At 38.4% G+C, this 19,046-nt stretch overlaps 1 protein-coding gene across 5 annotated transcripts in view; it reads left to right on the plus strand.

Moving 5' to 3' along the window:
* WASF1 (WASP family member 1) overlaps positions 1 to 19,046 on the plus strand; it is a 103,160-nt gene that overhangs the window by 72,027 nt on the left and 12,087 nt on the right. For all 5 annotated transcript variants that reach the window (XM_064447473.1, XM_064447471.1, XM_064447468.1 and 2 more), the window contains one exon: positions 13,437 to 13,571. In XM_064447473.1, coding sequence (XP_064303543.1) covers positions 13,437 to 13,571 — 135 coding nt within the window. The remainder of the gene's footprint in view (positions 1 to 13,436; positions 13,572 to 19,046) is intronic.

Here is a 19,046-nt window from a genome sequence, read left to right on the forward strand (position 1 = left end):
GACATTGTGTATGACCTCTGCTCAGGAAGAGGTCAGGATGAAGCAATACCAGAACAGGAAGAACTCAATTAATGGAGAAGAAAAAGTATTGAAGTGTATCCATTGAATGCTCCCACATTTGTTATATGGTTTGCTTAAGGTATAGCACAGTTAGAGAGACACTTTCAAGGGAGTGTAACTGTAATTATGTAAACTCCTTTTCCATAAAAGGAATGTGGTTCTGTGTGAAGCATGCATACATAGGGATAAGCCCTAAGTTAGCTGTTTTCACTGAAGAGGAGTTTTTGTCATGAACTTGTGACTCACAAGTGGTCAGAAAGGCACGCAATGTTGGAAATGACCAGGAAGGTAAAAGAGGAGGGAAAATGTTTACTTTTGTTTTACACTAGTTTACTCTGCAGCAGCAAGCTCAGAATAGGTCATTCAGAATTTTTTATAAGTAAGTTAAACAGTGACAAGTAGGACCTATTACTTCCATCTTTTGATCTTCCCTCCAAATAAAATTGTGGTGTTTGTAGGTTTTCTACAGGCAGTGTTTATACCAACTGAAGTAAGTTTCTGGGTTACACTGTGTATGTTTTCAGCAAAAAACCATTTTTTTCTACAACCAAATAGAACATGTTTTGCAAAATAATCCTTTCTTCTCAGCAACCTTAAGGATTGCTCTACAAAAATGGAGATCATGTAACAAAGGTATGAGTACCTGTTAAAGTATTTTGTTCCAGAATTCTTTTAGCTTTTCTGCCTGTTCTAGTAGCAATATAAATTCAAAAAGATTTGGGAGTTGTGGCATAGGAATTTTCTCTCACGTGCTTAAACACAAATAACCAGTTTTCACTTGGCATGTCGTTATTACTGGTGTACAGCGAGGCCTGCTGACATGCAGATAAATTTTAGTAGTTGCCTGTGAGTCACAGCCAGCAGGCATGGTTTCATAGCAGTCCCCTGGCAACCAGCCTCTCTACAGTCCTTCCTTTCTTGTTTTCTGTGGATAATGTGTATACTTGAGAATCAGTCTTTAAGTTGTAGGTGAAACAAGCCTTCACTCTGAGAGCAGAAACTGAGCATTCTGGTAGGGTTTCATTTCCTTTAAACTAAAGCTGCTTTTGCTTTTGACAGTAATTTTATGCAAATTTAAATGAAGGGTCTTTGACCCGATTAGAATGCAGTCATTTCTGCCTCTAAGGGTTTTCAGTTACTGGCCCTCAAATAGAGGATTAATCTTCTGCCATTATGACTCTCAAGACCAACCATTCTTAACCTTTCTTCTGATATGATATGGACGAAGAGCGCTGTGATGGAATTAAAGCCTCCAGTACTTTAAATGATACTGGAAAAACATTATTTAGACAAGCTAAGTGTAGAGTTTCATCATGTATGTTGTTAGATATCCATTCTTGGAGATATTTGTAACTCAGTCAAGCAACTGGATCTAATTGGATCTGCTTTGAGCAGGGTGTTGGACTAGATGACTTCTGGAGATCTTTTCAACCTGAACAGGACTGTGTTTCTATAATCTTGGATACTATGTGTAAGTAGGACATGCCTGCAGAAACAATACCTGTTAAATGACAGGAATTCTGTTTTCTTGTGTTTTTATATAAAATGAAAAGAGCTTTACATCAATATGTCAGCAGTAGCTGCTACGTGTCTCCATACAAATTCCCAATTCCTTCATAGTTTATTTGATGTGTTGCTTTTAATTGTTCAGTTTGAGAAATTTTTTGACCTTTAAAAGATGTAGAGATGAAAGGACAAAATACTTACATCTGCTTTGAGTGGTAGTCCCTGCCTTTCTCCCTGGAGTATGAAAACACATCAGTCTGTCCTGATGCAACATACAAAATAGCCAGCTAGTAATTTTTTTCCCCCTGTCTATTGCCAGTCTTCGCTAACTTCATAAAAGGATCTGTCTTCTGACAGCTTTTCTTAGCACTGTGGCAACAGAAACTCTGTGGACAACAGTAACAGCCGTTTTAGTTTCCTAACCATTCTTCCCTGTATTTCTTGCTTCCTGACTGTATCCGCTTTGGAGAAGTGCTTACCTATTTTTTTCAGCAATATTGCAGACACATTAGTACTCCAGTACTGCCTGAGCTGGTGTATGTTGGTGTATGTCGGGCTATAGCATTCCAGCACACGTGAAACGCAACTGATAGCACTGTGCAGCTGTGCCATTGTTAGAAGATGTTCTCTTGTAACCTCCTCATTTTGTTCACAGCTATTGAACAATCTTGTTTTTCCTTTTATTCTGCTGTTCCTGGTACACAGAATCTCAGTACCACATAAGAAACCTAACTGATGGAGTTTGTTCTTGGCCCTGGTCTCTGACACCTCCACCTGGGGAGAACATTTCTGCTTTTGAGTATGTTCCTTTAATGAATATTTATACTGCAGGCATTCAGACCAGAAGTTTTACTGAATCATAACAAGATGTAATTTCCGTTTTTTTCTTCTACCTCTGTACAGAGAAGGAGAATGCTGCATAACTCTGTTTGCTAAGCTGAAGTGCCTTATATGTTAGTGAAAACAATTTTCAATTAACATTGAACCTTCAGTAGCCTTTCCCCTTTTCTGTCTTTTCTTTGTACTATTCCCTATTTTTACCATGTTCTCCTAGTTAGTTATTTCTTTTCCTCACCCCTATTTGTTAGTTTTCAGGAGTGAAACCCTGACTTTGGAGCATATTATTTCTCTCCCCTTTTTTCCCCTCTCAAATGCTTTTAACTGTTCTTCCTTATTTTTTGCTTACCATGCCATACCCTAGAGGATTTTAAACACTGCTTGTCTTGTGAGAGACATTTTCTCACCTCAGGAAAACCTTCAGTTCAGCATGGCTTAAGGTGTTAACATTCAGTAAGTGGGAAATGTATCTCCAGAAATACTTACCAGCAAGGTGCCTGGACTGCAACTAATCTTTAGAACCAGGCCTCTTCAGCTCAAAGACCAGCCTCTCTCACTTCATCCTGACTGGACAGCATCTTCAGCATATGGTGAGGCCCCCGCACGTTGCATGATCAGAGGTAGGTCTCTGCAGATCTGCAGCTAGAGCTTCAGTCAGCATTCCAGAACCAGCAGAATCCCTGCAGCAGGTCGTGCCCTGGGAGTCCTCCTTCTCACTGCGCTCACAAGCATAGTCAGTATTCTCTGTTAATTTTCTTCATTAGTCACCCCTCTTTCTTAGTTATTACTATGATTGCGAGGGAACACCAGAGAAAGTGTTCTTATGCACACGGGGTAAGGGAGCTGATGGACTTGAAAGCTAAATGCTTACTCAGCTTTTCAGAGACACACCCCCCCCCCCCCCCATCCTCTCAAAGACTTCTGTCTAATTTCTTGATGTTGTCTCCCCAGCAGTGGCAATGTTGGCAATATGATGCTATTTTGTGTCCACGTTGAATGATAATGAGGGGATGAGCAAATGGTCAGTAATTTCTCATTGAAAACAATTATGTGTTAGCAGAAAAAAGTCCTACCTGCTATTAATTCCTTGCCTACATAGAGCTGTTAATTCAGGTGATATTAAAAAAGGAAAGAAAGAGCAAGACTTCCCTGTGAAATTATCTTTAGGACTGGTGCCTTCAACATCATGTTCAGCTCTCAGCAGTCTCTTTCAAAGATTTCTAAATACCTGATGGATAATCTCAGCCAGCTTACTTGGTGGTGTCCTTAGAGGGAGATAAGAAATGATATCTCAGACCTCCGTGACTGGAGATTTTCAAAGGCTGACTTCTTGGATGTCAACAACAAGCATCAGGCCTGCTCTGGAGATGGCATTTAACAGAGTTTATTTGATGCTTTTGATACCCTGGTAAGGTTGTCTGATAAATGCCTGGTTCAATTTTGCTGGCTAAAGGAACCAAGTTGTCTCTTCAGTACTCTGATATTCCTGTTACAATCCTTAAATCCAGTCATCATGGACTGCCCTTACACCTAAATAATCATAGTTTCCTAATTAGCATCACTGAATTATATTTCGTACATTGTTTTTCAGAGCTCGCTCAGCCATAGCCACTAAAGTTCTCAAGGATCTACCGAGGTCCTAAGCTTGGGAGACAGTTCAGTCTTGTAGCTTTTAGTCCATCTCCTAGCCACTGAGCTGAAGACTGAAATGATCCCGAGGAGAAACAAGCCTAGGGTTTCAAGTGAAACTCAAATATACCTTGATTTTTGCTAAAACATTCAATTAAATAAAATTAATGTAGTGAAGATCCAAAACTGAATCAACAAGCAATGGATATGTTAAATTATGTGTCAGAATTAATGGAGGAGGAAAAATGTATTAATAGGCTTAGAATTCTAACTTTCTTGTTTGGCTTTATAAAGGGACCCTCATTATATATTGTTAGCGGCTTATGTGGTAACTACTTATCCTGAAACAATATTTTCTAATATAAACACTATATTTTGTAGAAAGGAACTATTCAGAAGTGAATAGTGTAATTTTGCATAGTGTTAAGTATATTGGGAAGGAATTGTGCAGCAGGACATGAGACAGGTTTTACGGCTGCTTTTCTTCTATGCTTTTATTTTTTAGAAAATGTAGCGGGCAAAAATATTGTCTAGTGAGTGAATGGGATTGAATAGAAATCAAGGAATGATAGCATATAGGTGGGTGACAGACAATTCTTAGCTTAGTCTTTCTGATAGTTTATCAATTTGTGTCACCTACATTTTTAAACTGAAATAATATTTCGACATATTCACTATTTTAATATTTGACATGTTTACTATTTTAATATAAAGATAACATTTAATAATTAAATCTATTAGTAACACTTCATTATACATTGCATTTAATGATATAATGTCATATTTAATATATTAAATATTTTAATAATTTAATTCCAATTATAAGTATGTTGGATTAGACGGGGTTATACCACCCCACCTGCCCGCCCCCTGCCACCTGAGCTCCAGATTTCTGACAGATTAGTTAAGGCTAAATTAATTAAGATTAATACTTTTGGCATCAATAAACAATCGTCTCATTTTGATTGTCCTGCTTGAGGCATCTTGCATTGGGCTGAGATTTACCAGTCATCCTTTTGAATTTCCAAAAATGATGTTGTTTTATGACATTGAGTACTTTAAGTGCTCGATTTATTTATCCAGATAGCTACTTAAAATTTACACCATGGTTCCTGCATGCTGCTGATGCCATAACTGATCTGCGGATGCTGTTTCAGGTTTAGATGGAGTCAAAGGGTTTGGAACAATTTTTCTTTAAAAATGCAAAAGGATAGCAAAGAAGTGGCTTCTTCCACGAGTCCTGCTTTGGGACTCATGTCCCACTCCTTGTCTGAGAGCCTGTAACTAAATCCTGTGGTAACTGATCTAGTGTTGTAAAATGATTAGTTTAAAAGCCCTTACCTTAAGGTTTGCTAATGGACACAGCATAGACAATGCTGTAGTTCAGGTGAATTTAAGGACTGGAGTTTGAGGGGACTGCTCATTTATGCCCTGATCCTGCCGCATGTTAATGTCATTCTAGGAATTTGTACAACACAATATATAAGACTTACAAGAATCTTCTTGCCGTGCTTTGTTTAATTAGCCTGAAATAAGGTTCGAAAGCTTAATCTGTGATTGTAGGTGACTTCAGTTCATCTGATATATACCCAGTCCCCAGAACAAGAAAAAAATGACATTTCTTTTACTTTAGTACACCTTCATATTAGTGTATTGGATAGTTAGAAATTATTCATTTGTGCACAGAAGCCAATGCTGGGCAAATGTTTAAGAAATCATGGGAGAAAATTAGGAGATAGAACAAATTAAGAGAAACAAATGGTGAAAGAGAAAAACTGTAAAACTTATCAATCTCTTTTTCAGATTTTATAAGCCATTGTACACTTACTGCCACGGTAAGGAACAGGAGTGGATGATACATGTTTTGGTGGTCTTAATTAAAAAAAGAATGAGGAAGGTGGTGAGCAGTATTATTTTTATTCTATTTTCAGCTGGCAGCTACTAGCTAGTATTCTATTTTCAGCTTATAGGTCTGTTCTAAATGTCAGGAAAATAATTGTTCAAAAAAGACTATCAAAACACACGCACATTCTTGGGGGGAGGAAGGACTACACATCACTTCCAAGACTTTTTATTTGGCTGTCACAAAAAATGACGCTGACTGACACCAGAGGGAGCTGCATTCCTGTACCCCTTTCTTACTGAAGGGTTAATTGCAAATAGAGCCCTCTGACACAAGAAAAGTTGTTAAAAGAATAATAAGGTGACTATTACATTCCTTAATTAAAAATAAATAATAACCACAGAATCACAGAATCATTAAGGTTCTCTAGAATCAAGTCCAACAGTCAGCCCAACACTACCATGTCTCCTAAACCATGCCCTGAAGTGCCATGTCTACACGTTTTTTGAAGAACTCCAGGGATGGTGACTCTATGTCGTGGTTTAGCCCCAGTCAGCAACCAAGCACCATGCAGCCACTTGCTCACTCCCCACTGGTGGGACGGGGGAGAGAATCGGAAGAGTAAAAGTGAGGTAACTCATGGTTTGAGATAAAGACAGTTTAATAGGTAAAGCAAAAGCTGCATGCGGAAGCAAAGCAAAAAAAGGAATTCATTCACTCCTTCCCATGGGCAAGAAGGTGCTCAGCCATCTCCAGGAAAGCAGGGCTCCAACACGTGTAATGGTTACTTGGGAAGACAACCACCATCACTCCCAATGTCCCCCCTTCCTTCTTCTTCCCCCAGCTTTATATACTGAGCATGATGTCATATGGTATGGAATATCCCATTGGTCAGTTGGGGTCAGCTGTCCTGGCTGTGCCCCCTCCCAGCTTTTTGTGCACCTGGCAGAGCACGGGGAGCTGAAAAAGTCCTTGACCAGTGTAAGTGCTACTTAGCAACAACTAAAACATCTCCACATTATCACCGCTGTTTCCAGCAAAACTCCAAACCATAGTCCCATACTAGCTACTGCGAAGAAATTTAACTCTGTCCCAGCTGAAACCAGGACACTCTACCATCTCTCTGGACGGCCTGTTCCATAATGTATCATTCTATTTAAATGAAAAAATCTTGTGGTCTGTTAATTAAAATAAATGCCAGTATGATGGACTGAGAAGAACAGCTAGTAATATTAGAGGGAATATGACTTGCCTTTTGAAAAATGACAAATTTTGGTATATTTCTGGTCAATTAAGCAAGTTTCACAAATAAAGTAAAATATTTTTTTTTGCCAATGTTAAAATAATTTATTTACAGAAGTCTGTATTGTCATTTAATTTAATAGGCAAACAAGATCACTAGTCTTTCTAATCTGGTATTATGTATCCAGTTGTGACCAAGATCCCAAAGGTGTTATTATTTTAATTGTCATAGTTATCTGTCATTCTCTTTATTGTACTGCATGAAACAAGAGTAGAGTTTTTCATCAAGCAGTCCCATGATGATGTAAATTTTCTGAAGTGTTAATAATACTTTGGAATATTAATTCTATATAATGGAATTATTTTTAATTCTTTCCTCTTCTAACATATTACCTATAAATTAAATAGAGTGAGATCAGGTTTGTTTACTCATGTATTTTTTTTCTTGTAAGATTTTTTTAATCTGTTTGAGTCTTTGTGACACTTTTTTCAGTGTTATCACCTGTGATTGTATCATTCATAATAAATTCAAAATTGAAGATATATTCATATGGAATACACATAGAGATGGCAACATAAATACTGGATTATAAATGTGTATATGTATATACATTCACACATAGTATTCTTTTGAATGGAAGTTGTACATTTCACTAAAAGCAAACATTTTGCTTTGCTTGCAAAAGCATTTAGTTAGATATACTAAAAACTAATAAAAGAGAATGCCAACAGGCAAGTAGGTAGACACGTTGTGGTTGGCATACCACTTCAAAGGGACAGGTTGTTTTTAATGTATTTCCCATTTGAGGATTAGCGTTCATAAGCATAGACAAATTATTCCTTGCAATATGTTTATGGCTGTATGCAACATAATGAAAAGATTTTTGAGACAGATTATTTGCCATTGGAGCTCATTAATGAGGTAGATGAATTGTAAGCCTGATGAAATTATACAGATAAAACAAACTGTAGCCTTAAAATACACCTGTAAAAGAGAAGTTCTTCGATTTGAGAGCCCTGAAATTTATACATGCCCTGAATTCTATACATGAGATTTTGCACTTGATTTTAATTTTAATTTAAATGTCTCTGAATATTACGTGAGTTTTCTAATTAAAATTAAAAATAAATCCAAATATATTATCTGAAGTACGTTATATTTGTAGTTAATGTATATTAAAAGTTTTGTAATCTTGCTCTTAGTAGATCACATTTTAAAGTAATTTCTCTTGCTTCAGATACAGGTTAAAGAACAGAGTTTTCAGAGTTTCAAGACATATATTAGAAAGTGTTATGTTAGGTGAGCTGCCAGCAAAGTAGACTTCACTAACTTTTCTATTTTACTGTGGACTGGTACTTAAAGACAAAGATTCCAAGAGTGGCTGCACCTTTGATCTGCTGCTCACTGTGGCTAATAGCAGATGCTCCAAGAATGAGAGCAAGGCAAGCATGTACAATATTCCTACTAATCTCCCAGCCTCCAACTCTTTCCAGCGTGGAAGCCACTTGAACCAGCTGGGATTTCTGTTTAATTGCTAATGCTCAGTGTGTTTCTTTTCCATGACTTAGTGTTGTTGGCAAAATTTAATCTAATTCTTTTCAGGCAATTTATGGATATCTTGAATAGCTTAGGTCCCAGTACAGAGACCTATGAAAACTCACGTTTCTCAACTGTGAAGACCAGTAATTTACTTCTATCCTCTATTTTGTACCTTTTAATGAGTTATTTATCTGTGCCATGTCATTTCTTTTTTATGCCCCGTTTGTTAAGTTTTCTTAAAAAGCTTTGATTAAGGACTTTCAAAACTCTCTTGGAAATCTAACTAGATCATAGCTCTCCATCCATGTTCTTATAAACCCTTCAGACATTTCACTTTGCAAAAGCTGTACTACCTCTTCTTTAACAGAAATGCGTGAGAATGGTCACGTACGAATTAGGGCTTCTCCTCCCAAAAAGGTGGTGGGATCAATAGCCCAACTGAATGGCATCTACACCAGTGCACGCAGCATGGGCAATAAACAAGAGGAGCTGGAAGCCATTGTGCAGCAGGAAAAGTATGATATAGTTGCCATCACAGGAACATGGTGGGGTAGCACACATAACTTGAGTGCTGCAATAGATGACTAAAAACTCTTCAGGAGGGGTGGGCAAGGGAGGAGAGATGGTGGGGGTAGCCCTGTGTGTTAGGGAGTGTTTTGACTGTCTAGAGCTTAATGATGGTGACAATAGGATTGAGTGTTTATGGGGAAGAATTGGGGGGAAGGCCAACAAGGCAGATGTGGTGGAAGTCTGTTATAGACCACCCAACCAGGATGAAGAAGCAGACAAAATATTCTGTAAGTAGCTGGGAAAAGTCTCACAATCACTAGCTCTTGTTCTCATGGTGGACTTCAACTTACCAGACGTCTCTTGGAAACACAATATATCAGGGAGAAAACAGTCTAGGAGGTTCCTGGAGTGTGTGGAAGATAACTTCCTGATGCAGTTCGTGAGGGAGCCAACTAGGGAAGGCGCCCTGCTGGACCTGTTGTTTGCAAACAAAGGTCTTGTGGGTGCTGCGATGGTTGGAGGCCATAGTGATCGTGAAATGATAGAGTTTTCAAATCTTGTAGAAGTAAGGAGGGGGGTCAGCAGAACTACCACCATGGGCTTCCAGAGGGCAGACTTTGGCCTGTTTAGGAGACTGGTTGACAGAGTCCCTTGGGAGGCAGCCCTGAAGGGCAAAGGAAGGCTGGACATCCTTCAAGAAGGAAATCTTAAAGGTGCAGGAGTAGGCTGACCCCACGTGCTGAAAGATGAGCCGGTGGGGAAGAGCACTGGCCTGGCTGAACAGAGTGCTTTGGCTGGAACTCAGAAAAAAATTAGGGTTTATGACCTTTGGGAGAAGGGGCAGGCAAGTCAGAGGACTGCAAGGATGTTGTGAGGTTATGCAGGGAGAAAATTAGAAGGGCCAAAACTCAGCTAGAACTTAATCTGGCTACTGCTGTCAGAGACAATAGAAAATGTTTCTATAAATACATTAGCAACAAAAGGAGAGCTAAGGAGAATCTCCATCTTTTACTGGATGGGGGGAAGCATAGTAACAAAGGATGAGGATGAGGAAACGGCTGAGGTATTTAATGCCTTCTTTGCCTCAGTCTTTAATAGTAAGACCAGTTGTTCTCTGGGTACCCAGCCCCCTGAGCTGGAAGACAGGGACAGGGAGCCAAACGAAGCACCCACAATCCAAGGGGAAATGGTTAGTGATCTGCTACGCCACTCAGACACACACAAGTCTATGGGCAGGATGGGATCCACCCAAGGGTACTGAGGGAGCTGGCAGAAGTGCTCACTGGGCCGCTTTCAATCATTTATGAGCAGTCCTGGCTAACCGTGGAGGTCCTGGGTGACTGGAGATTAGGAAATGTGACATCCATCTACAAGAAGGGCCAGAGGATCCAGGGAGCTACAGGCCTGTCAGCCTGACCTTGGTGCTGGGGAAGGTTATGGAGCAGATCATCTTGGGTGCCATCACATGGCACGTACAGCACAACCAGGTGATCAGGCCAAGTCAGCACAGCATGGGTTTATGAAAGGCAGGTGTGGCTTGACTACCCTGATCTCTTTCTGTGACAAGGTAACACACTTAATGGATGAGGGAAAGGCTGTGGATGTTGTCCGCCTAGACTTTAGTAAAGCCTTTGACACCGTTTCCCACAGCATTCTTCTGCTGAAAGTGGCTGCTCATGGCTTGGACGGGCTTACTCTTCGCTGGGTAGAATATTGGCTGCATGGCTGGGCCCAGAGAGCTGTGGTAAATGGAGTTAAATCCAGATGGTGGCCAGTCACAAGTGGTGTTCCCCAGGGCTTGGTATTGGGGCAGTTTTGTTTAATATCTTTATCAGTGATCTGGACGAGGGGATCAAGTGCCCCCTCACTAAGTTTGCAGAAGACGCCAAGTTGGGCAGGAGCGTTGATCTGCGTCAGGGAAGAAGGCTCTGCAGAGGGTTCTGCACAGACCGGGTTGATGGGCTGAAGCCAATTGCATGAGGTTCAACAAGGCCAAGTGTCAGGTCCTGCACTTGGGTCACAACAGCCCCATGAAACACTACAGACCTGGGGAATTGTGGCTGGAAAGCTGCCCAGTGGAGGAGAAGGACCTGTGGGTGCTGGTTGACAGCCGGCTGAACGTGAGCCAGCAGTGTGCCCACGTAGCCAAGAAGGCCAACAGCATCCTGGCTTGTATCAGGAAGTGTGGCCTGCAGGAGCAGGGCAGTGATCGTGCCCCTGTACTCGGCACTGGTGAGGCCACACCCTGATTACTGTGTTCATTTTGAGCCCCTCACTACAAGACATTGAGGTGCTGGAGCGTGTTCAGAGAAGGCCAATAAAGCTGGTGATGGGTCTGGAGAACAGGTCTTACGAGGAGTGGCTGAGGGAACTGGTGGTGTTTAGCCTGGAGAAAAGGAGGCTCAGGGGAGACCTTATCGCTCTGTACAACTACCTGAAAGGAGGTTGTAGTGAGGTGAGTGTTGGTCTCTTCGCCCAAGTAACAAGCAATTGGACAAGAGGAGATGGCCTTGTGTTGTGCCAGGGGAGGTTTAGATTGGGTACTAAGAAAAAAATCCCTTCACCAAAAGGGTTGTCAAGCATTGGGATGGGCTGCCCATGGAAGTGGTGGAGTCAACATCCCTGGAGGTATTTAAAAGACGTGTAGTTATGGTGCTTAGGGATGTGGTTTAGTGGTGGACTTGGTAGTGCTGTGTTTACGGTTGGACTTGATGATCCTAGAGGTCTTTTATAATCTAAATGATTCTATGATTCTAATACTTTACTAGTAATTTTGTTGATTTTGTTTTGTAATTTTTATATTGTCCCTCCAGTTTCTTTGAGTCTCCCACAAACAAGAGTTCTGGCATCAGGGTCTCTCCAGTTCCTTTCACTGAACACCAGTGGAAAGTGTTAAATTAGCTTGTCCGCAGGGGTCTTGTTTTCTCTGAAGACTCCTTTATACCTTCATTACCAGTTGGCTCTACAAATTCTATCGCAGGCTTTCTTGATCCTCACGTCTTTGAAGGAATATTTATTATTAGTTTCCTAGTTGTTCCTCAGGCTAGTTTTTGGGTCTTATGTTTAATATCTCAGAATTTATGACCCTTCCTATTTTCTTCGTCTGTACATTTCTTCTGATACCCCCTTTTATATTTCATTTTTTATAGTTGTGTTGGTTTTCTGTTGCCATTACCTAAGTCTTAATACATGGTATACACTGGCCTTGTGCTTACTACATAATATCTTTAAGTAGTTTCCACAGTACCTGTAGGGATTTAATTTTTGTCCTTTTGATGTCTTCATTTTAAAATGTCCTCATTTTTATATATACTTCCAGATGTGTTGTTCACCAAAGGCAAAGTTTTTATAACCATCCTTTCCTATTGGACCTGCCAGAACTTGTGTGCAAACCAGGTAGTTTGAAATTTGTGAGATCTATACTTCCAAAACCAACATAAACACACAAACAGTACACAAATTACAAATTACATATACACAGTATGGTAGAAAGTTTTAAAAGCTATCATGTGGTATTTCAGAAATGTAGCTACAGATTTGGCTAGGCAGTCTGGTGGTTTTGTTCAGTGGCATTGGCACCCTACTCAAGTTGAGTCCAGAGGGGGCATTAGAAGTGCTATATGGAATACTCTGTAGAAAAGAAACTCATTACTGATCCTTTTCTCGTGATACTTGAATCTCCTGCTCTTTTGGCCTAATTGTGTGATGTCCATTGAAATGAACAAAGGAGATTCTTCTTTTATTTCCGTATAAATTGTTCAGTTACTAGAATTTGATCCTTCAGATTTATTATTTTAGTGTGTATTTTTGAATAGGCTGGTTATAATTAACGTAAATATCTGATCTGTTTATGAAAGGTCCTCTGTACAGTAGAAGTGGAAGCTGTGCTTCATTTTGAGAAATGTGAAGATAAATTTCACTTGTTATTGCTTTTAGAGAAGCAGCTTCAGATGCTGGAAATCATCCTTTTATGCATATCCAAGAAACTAATCAGTCTAGTTCCTTGTATATCAGCATAGTTAAATCAATTTATACCAACTAAATATCTGTTCTGTAATGTAATAAATAATTTCATTTCTGATAAATGAATTACAAATATTTAACATTTATTTACTTTTTTGAAACTTTCTTAATGACCTCAGTAAGTACAGGTTGTTACAAATGATACTCATGCATCTTAGATTTACTTAAACAAAACAGATATCTTTTTCAAGACAAACTCATTTGGCTGTCTTGTGGTATGCTTGAAATTTTTTTTTTTTATTTCAGGTAAATATGCTGAAGATATATTTGGTGAACTTTTCAATGAAGCACACAGTTTCTCATTTAGAGTCAACTCCTTACAAGAACGTGTAGATCGCTTATCTGTCAGTGTTACACAACTTGATCCAAAGGAAGAGGAATGTAAGTTAACTCCTGCATTGAAGATTTCTGGTTTGGTCACCCAGACACCACTGATACATGAAATGGAAATAATAATAGTTGAAATTATATTTACAAGAACACAGAGCAAAGCATCATGAGAAAGAGGTCCATTTCTATTTCTGCTACAGGTTTCTTTTATAGCCTTGGGCAGCTTTCTGAGTTCAACATTTTCATGGTTAATGAACAGTACTGTTGCTGATGAATTTACATTAAAAACTGCTACAGGAGTATGTGTCACTTCAGTAGTATTATATTAGTGTTAATAATATTATATATTATGTGAATGCTTGGAGATAAGCCTTTATTTATTTTTTTTTTTTCAAGTAGGGCTTTTGCATTTAACTTGTTACTATCTTACTTTCTGTATGAAGTTACAGTTGTATAACTCCGTTTATTGATACTATATATGCCCTTGGATTCTTCATAATTAGCTTTAAGTACTATAAGTATTGGTTAGCACTGAGAAAAAAAGTACTCCCAAAAGTGGATAGGGTATGGCTCATGCCTATGAGATAGAACTTGTATGGGATTTAAATGATGCATAGGCTTTGTGATGACTACAGGAACGTTGATCACCTAATATGTAAATGCCATGAAGCTTTTTTACCTATGAAAGGTCTTGTAACCCCAAACAGTTTTTGGGTGTTCTAGACTATGTGGCTAAAACACATAGAAGAGCAACATCCTATAATGAAAAATAACTTCAGATAGCTTGTGGGATCCAATTTTAAAGTATAGAAAGCTGTCCGAGTTATGAATGTCTAGGTATATATGTTGATACGGCATATCTAGTATTGCAGCCATTCACATTTCAGGAGAGACCGACAATGGGGAGACCGTTTTAAGTCATTGAGTTAAAGCATCTAAGGATGCCACAGAAGAGCAAGATGGAAAGTTGTAGTTTCCTGTGTAAATGACCTTTGACAGTTTTGGCTGTAGGTTTCAGTACTGAATATCCATAACTGTGTTTTGCGTCATTCAGGAAAAATGAAGTGTCAAACCAGGAGCGTGGTCTTCAGACTGTGTTTAGTTACTGATATTGAAATTTGACTAATAGCAAAATTAAGCTAAGGGAGTTTTGATTCTGTATTTTGCATGGCAATTTTAGAGCAGGTTTTGAAAGACAGCTGTTCACAGCTAGTAGCAGATTTTCCATGAAATCATGACTTGCCATGGGGATTTCTTACATTAATGGGATTTTCCAGGTCTCTTGGCAACTGAGCATAAATCATACACATACACCTTTTTTCCAATAAAATGCCATGTTTACTGTGATTGGATAACAACAAAAATACTTTCTGTGTACAGTAACAAATTGTCAGCAATTGTAATCTTGTAAGAGCTGTAATACTCCAAAGTGCTAATGTCATTTGTGCATTAACCCTTGACAGCCTAGTTTTTGGTTTAAATCAGAGTGGGATATATGTTGATACGGCATATCTAGTATGGCAACCATTCACATTTCAGGAGAAGAGAAACCCATTTTAAGTCATTGAGTTAAAGCATCTAAGGATGCCACAGAAGAGCAAGATGGAAAGTTGTAGTTGCCTGTGTAAATGGCCTTTGACAGTTTTGGCTGTAGATTTCAGTACTAAGTATCCATAACTATTTGATGTTAGAGAATTGAAATATATTCATTATATATATAATAATATAATTGAAATTGAAATAGAGATATTTTTAAATAGTATGTAGTCCCAAATGCACGAGATCAATAACTTTTCACAGTACGGTGTATACTGTAGCATTTGCTAAACTGTATAGCTAAAGAAAGGGACAGATACCACAACTAAAGAAAACAGGGTTGAAAAGAGTCTACTTGATGAAGTCCAGAGTGGCTAAGTATGACTCAAATCTGATACCCTGGATTCGTCTCTCATGCCACAGAATAGCAGTGACTGCTAGTACTTCGGCAGAACACATGCAGTCCTCAGTGTCAGGAACTATTAAATGACTATTTTTATTAACCTAAGAATATCCAGTCCTTGAGCCATACCCAGTGTTCCTTATTCACAAGCATCTACCCAGAAGGAGGACAAAAGAGATGAGAAGAAATTTGATATTATATTTCCTTAAAAACTAGTCATCAGGAAACTGTTTCTCCTTCAGTATCATATTTTGGGCTTGAAATTTAGAAGTTAATCACAAAGAGTTTTGTTTTAGCCCTGATCTGGGCTAAAATACCTGGAGGATGTTAACATATGAAGGTGTAGGGAAAACATTTGGATTTACCTTTCTTCACTTTCTTAACCCTCTATGCAAGAATTAAGCAAATTTCAGTACTTCTGTTCAGCTAACAGCATGTGTAAAATGGGCTATGCTTGTAAAATGAGTCTCATTTGCTAGTTCTTTGCCAGCAGGCAGTAATAGAAGATGATTTAATATGTTCCTTTGGGCCCATGCTATTACACAAGAGGAAGAAATTAAGATTCATTTAAAGCTAAGTGGCATGAACAAAACCAACCCAAGTCAGATTCATTGAACAAGGTGCAGATACTTGACAAGATGTTTCTGATAGAGTCATAGTCATAAAAAGCTCTGATTTTTTTGAATAGTCTGTGTGTGTTCTCATTTTGAATTATTACAATATCTCTGTGAAAGAATAAAATCAAATGAAACCAAGGTTAGGATTGTATCCTGAAGGAACTAACTCCCGGTGCACAATCTTTCTGTCAGAGAAGAATTGCTATCAACTTGGTTTGGTTTGAATTATTGCACTGTTTTCAAATTCTTGATTTCACAGAATTAATAATTTCATATTTTAATGTTTTTTACATACTTTATTCTTTTTACATGCTTGTGGGTTTTTTCCCCTCAGAAGATGTACTAAATTTGCATACAGACAAAAAGAAATCCTCTGCTTTCCTTCAGTGACCTGAACTTTATTTCAATTGTATGGGAAACTAGCCTATATGTATTCAAGAGTTACGGTATCTGGGGTCTTTTTAGGACTGGGAAAACTTTCTTGCTATGGAGGTGAACTGTGGTTGGTAGTTTCAGTAGCCCTGCAATGTAAGATATCCTTACAGGTCAAAAAATAAAACCTAAGAGCATAGTTTCTTTGCAACCATTTTTAATTTCAGTATGTACTTTATAAATAACATTACTAACTCTCTCCATATATATGCAAATTTTAGAAGTGTAATAATAGATTTTTGTTCATTTACCACAGTTTTTTGAATTTATTTGTGCCATTAAGCTTTGAAGTACTGCTATAAGTAAACACTTTCATATTTGTAGATATCTGACAGTTTTTAAAAGAATATTCATTTTAGCTTTTATGTTCTTTTTTGAAATGCTGATACGTGGTACAGCTCTGATGTACAGTGTAATGAATATTAGGAAATAGTTATATATCACTCAGAAATAAATTATATCATGGCAGAAGGAGAATTCATAAACGAGTGTGCATATTTTGGTATTAATTTAGTGGTTCTTTAATATAAGCTGCCTAATTCTATTTAAATCTCAAACTGGATGGCATTTCAATGTCAAAGGCAGAGTATCAGATTCTTGATTTCTACAGCACATCTGCTACAACTGTGAGAAAACAACTTAAAAAACTTAATGACAGAAGTGGTATGGGTGAGTAGCCTGGCATACTCCAGGAAAAGAATCAGTGTTGTAAATTGTATTTCAGTAGCTTTCTGGCTTTGAATACATCTGGTATGAATGATGAACCAAATGAATACATTTGGTTTTTTCTAAACATACTAGAAATACTGCCCTGTCATAGAAAGGATAGTAGTTCAGAAGTTTTGCTGGATTAATGCTAAGGAGAGATTTGAGGTTTTGCTCTAGGCAAAAAAGGTGGCATCAGGTGGAGAGAAACCTAAGAAGCTTGACAGCTAATTGTGGTCTGCATACTTCTGAAAATGGGCAACTTGTTCAACTTTCAAATCTGGATACTCAGCCCATTGGGAGACTTGGAAGAAAGGGTCGTAAATCCCATTTTAAGGGGCAGCTTACCATCTCTAGCCTCTGAAGAGGAATTTGGTGGCTTGGAGTATAAATGTACTCAAAGTTAAGAACAGGGAGCACATGAAAACTGGGTCATGACCTCCACATGTAATGTTAATGTGGAGAATAATGCTATTCTCAATTCATTCATAAGATTTTTTACCACCAAAGCCAAAAAAAAAGAAAAAGACTGTTAAATTAAATTCTGTAGCAGATCATTCTGCTGCCACATCTCCACTTAAGTGAATGTTGGATTTGAGTGCGTCTCCCTCTCAAAGATCTGGTTAGATAGGGTGAGCTCCAACTGCTATCTGCTTTTTCTTCCAATTCTCTTAGCCCTCAATTCAATTTGTGGATTATTTAGTAAGTAAATAAGTTTTAAATTAGCGTGTCCGAGGCTTAAGTTCAGTCGTAAAGCCATGATATTGCATCATTTGTACTTTGTATATGAAAGGAGGGATCTGGACAAAATGCCATTTGAGAAATAATGTGGCGGTTTTGTTGAGACTCGCCAGCAGGTTCACTGCTCGATGCACCTGGGTGATTCACATCTTCCCTAATGGGCCGCTCAAGGCTCCCTGGTTCTACATGCTGCATTTAAAGCAGCTTCTGAGTCCTCTTAAAATGATTGCTCTAACATCTACGTCTTCTCTTGTTTACGTCTAGTAGTTAAGCTATGTACTTTCCCTATCCAAGAGTGCTTTAGCTGTTTTGGATTTTTTTTAATCAATATTTCAGAAAATTTTAATTTTGTGTGTTGGGGACAAGCCCAAAGGAGAGTAGTTTCTGTTTTGCAGAAGTAGTCTTTCTGCTTAGCAACTATTAAACCTGTGGTGACCAGTCAGAAATATTCTGATGGCAGAGATACCTAATATGTGTGCAATTCTAGGCATTGTTGAAGTGGGTAAAAATAAAAAAAAATAAAATACATAAAGTAGAAATCAGACTTCAAGATTGCAGCATCTTTAGGAACTGAATCACACAAATCTTTATCTGAAGAGAATTTTCAACACCCCCCCCAAATAATTACCTTTAATTGGAATCTTATGACTAAGTTGTTCATTGGTTATTGTCATTCTTCCTTCCCTGCTCTTTTCAAATCGCTGGGTAAGATTTTGAACAGAGAGAGGGAATTGTGGGCAGCTGAGTCCGTTGATTTGTGTAATGTTTCCACTGGTGGTTCAGTTCTGCAAGGAGTCATAGCTGTGGCACTCAAGAGTTCATGGTCTTAAAAGTTGTCAGGATGAAATTCTGCAGAAAGTGTTGAGAGAGCAAGCTTCTAAAAGAAATATGTATTATTATTTATTTACCACCTTTAGAAGAAAGGTATTTTTTGGCCTAGAACGACTTCATAAATTGTACATTGGAGTGATTTTTTTCTTCTGGTAAGGAAAAAATGTATTATTTAATACCTTTGAAACGTAAAAGTAGTTACTCTGTCGGTACACTGATGTGCTCCATACCTAACTTTTACTACAGATTTGCGATTGGAGT

Source organism: Phalacrocorax carbo, chromosome 3, assembly GCF_963921805.1.
Source record: "Phalacrocorax carbo chromosome 3, bPhaCar2.1, whole genome shotgun sequence".
NCBI lineage: Eukaryota > Metazoa > Chordata > Aves > Suliformes > Phalacrocoracidae > Phalacrocorax > Phalacrocorax carbo.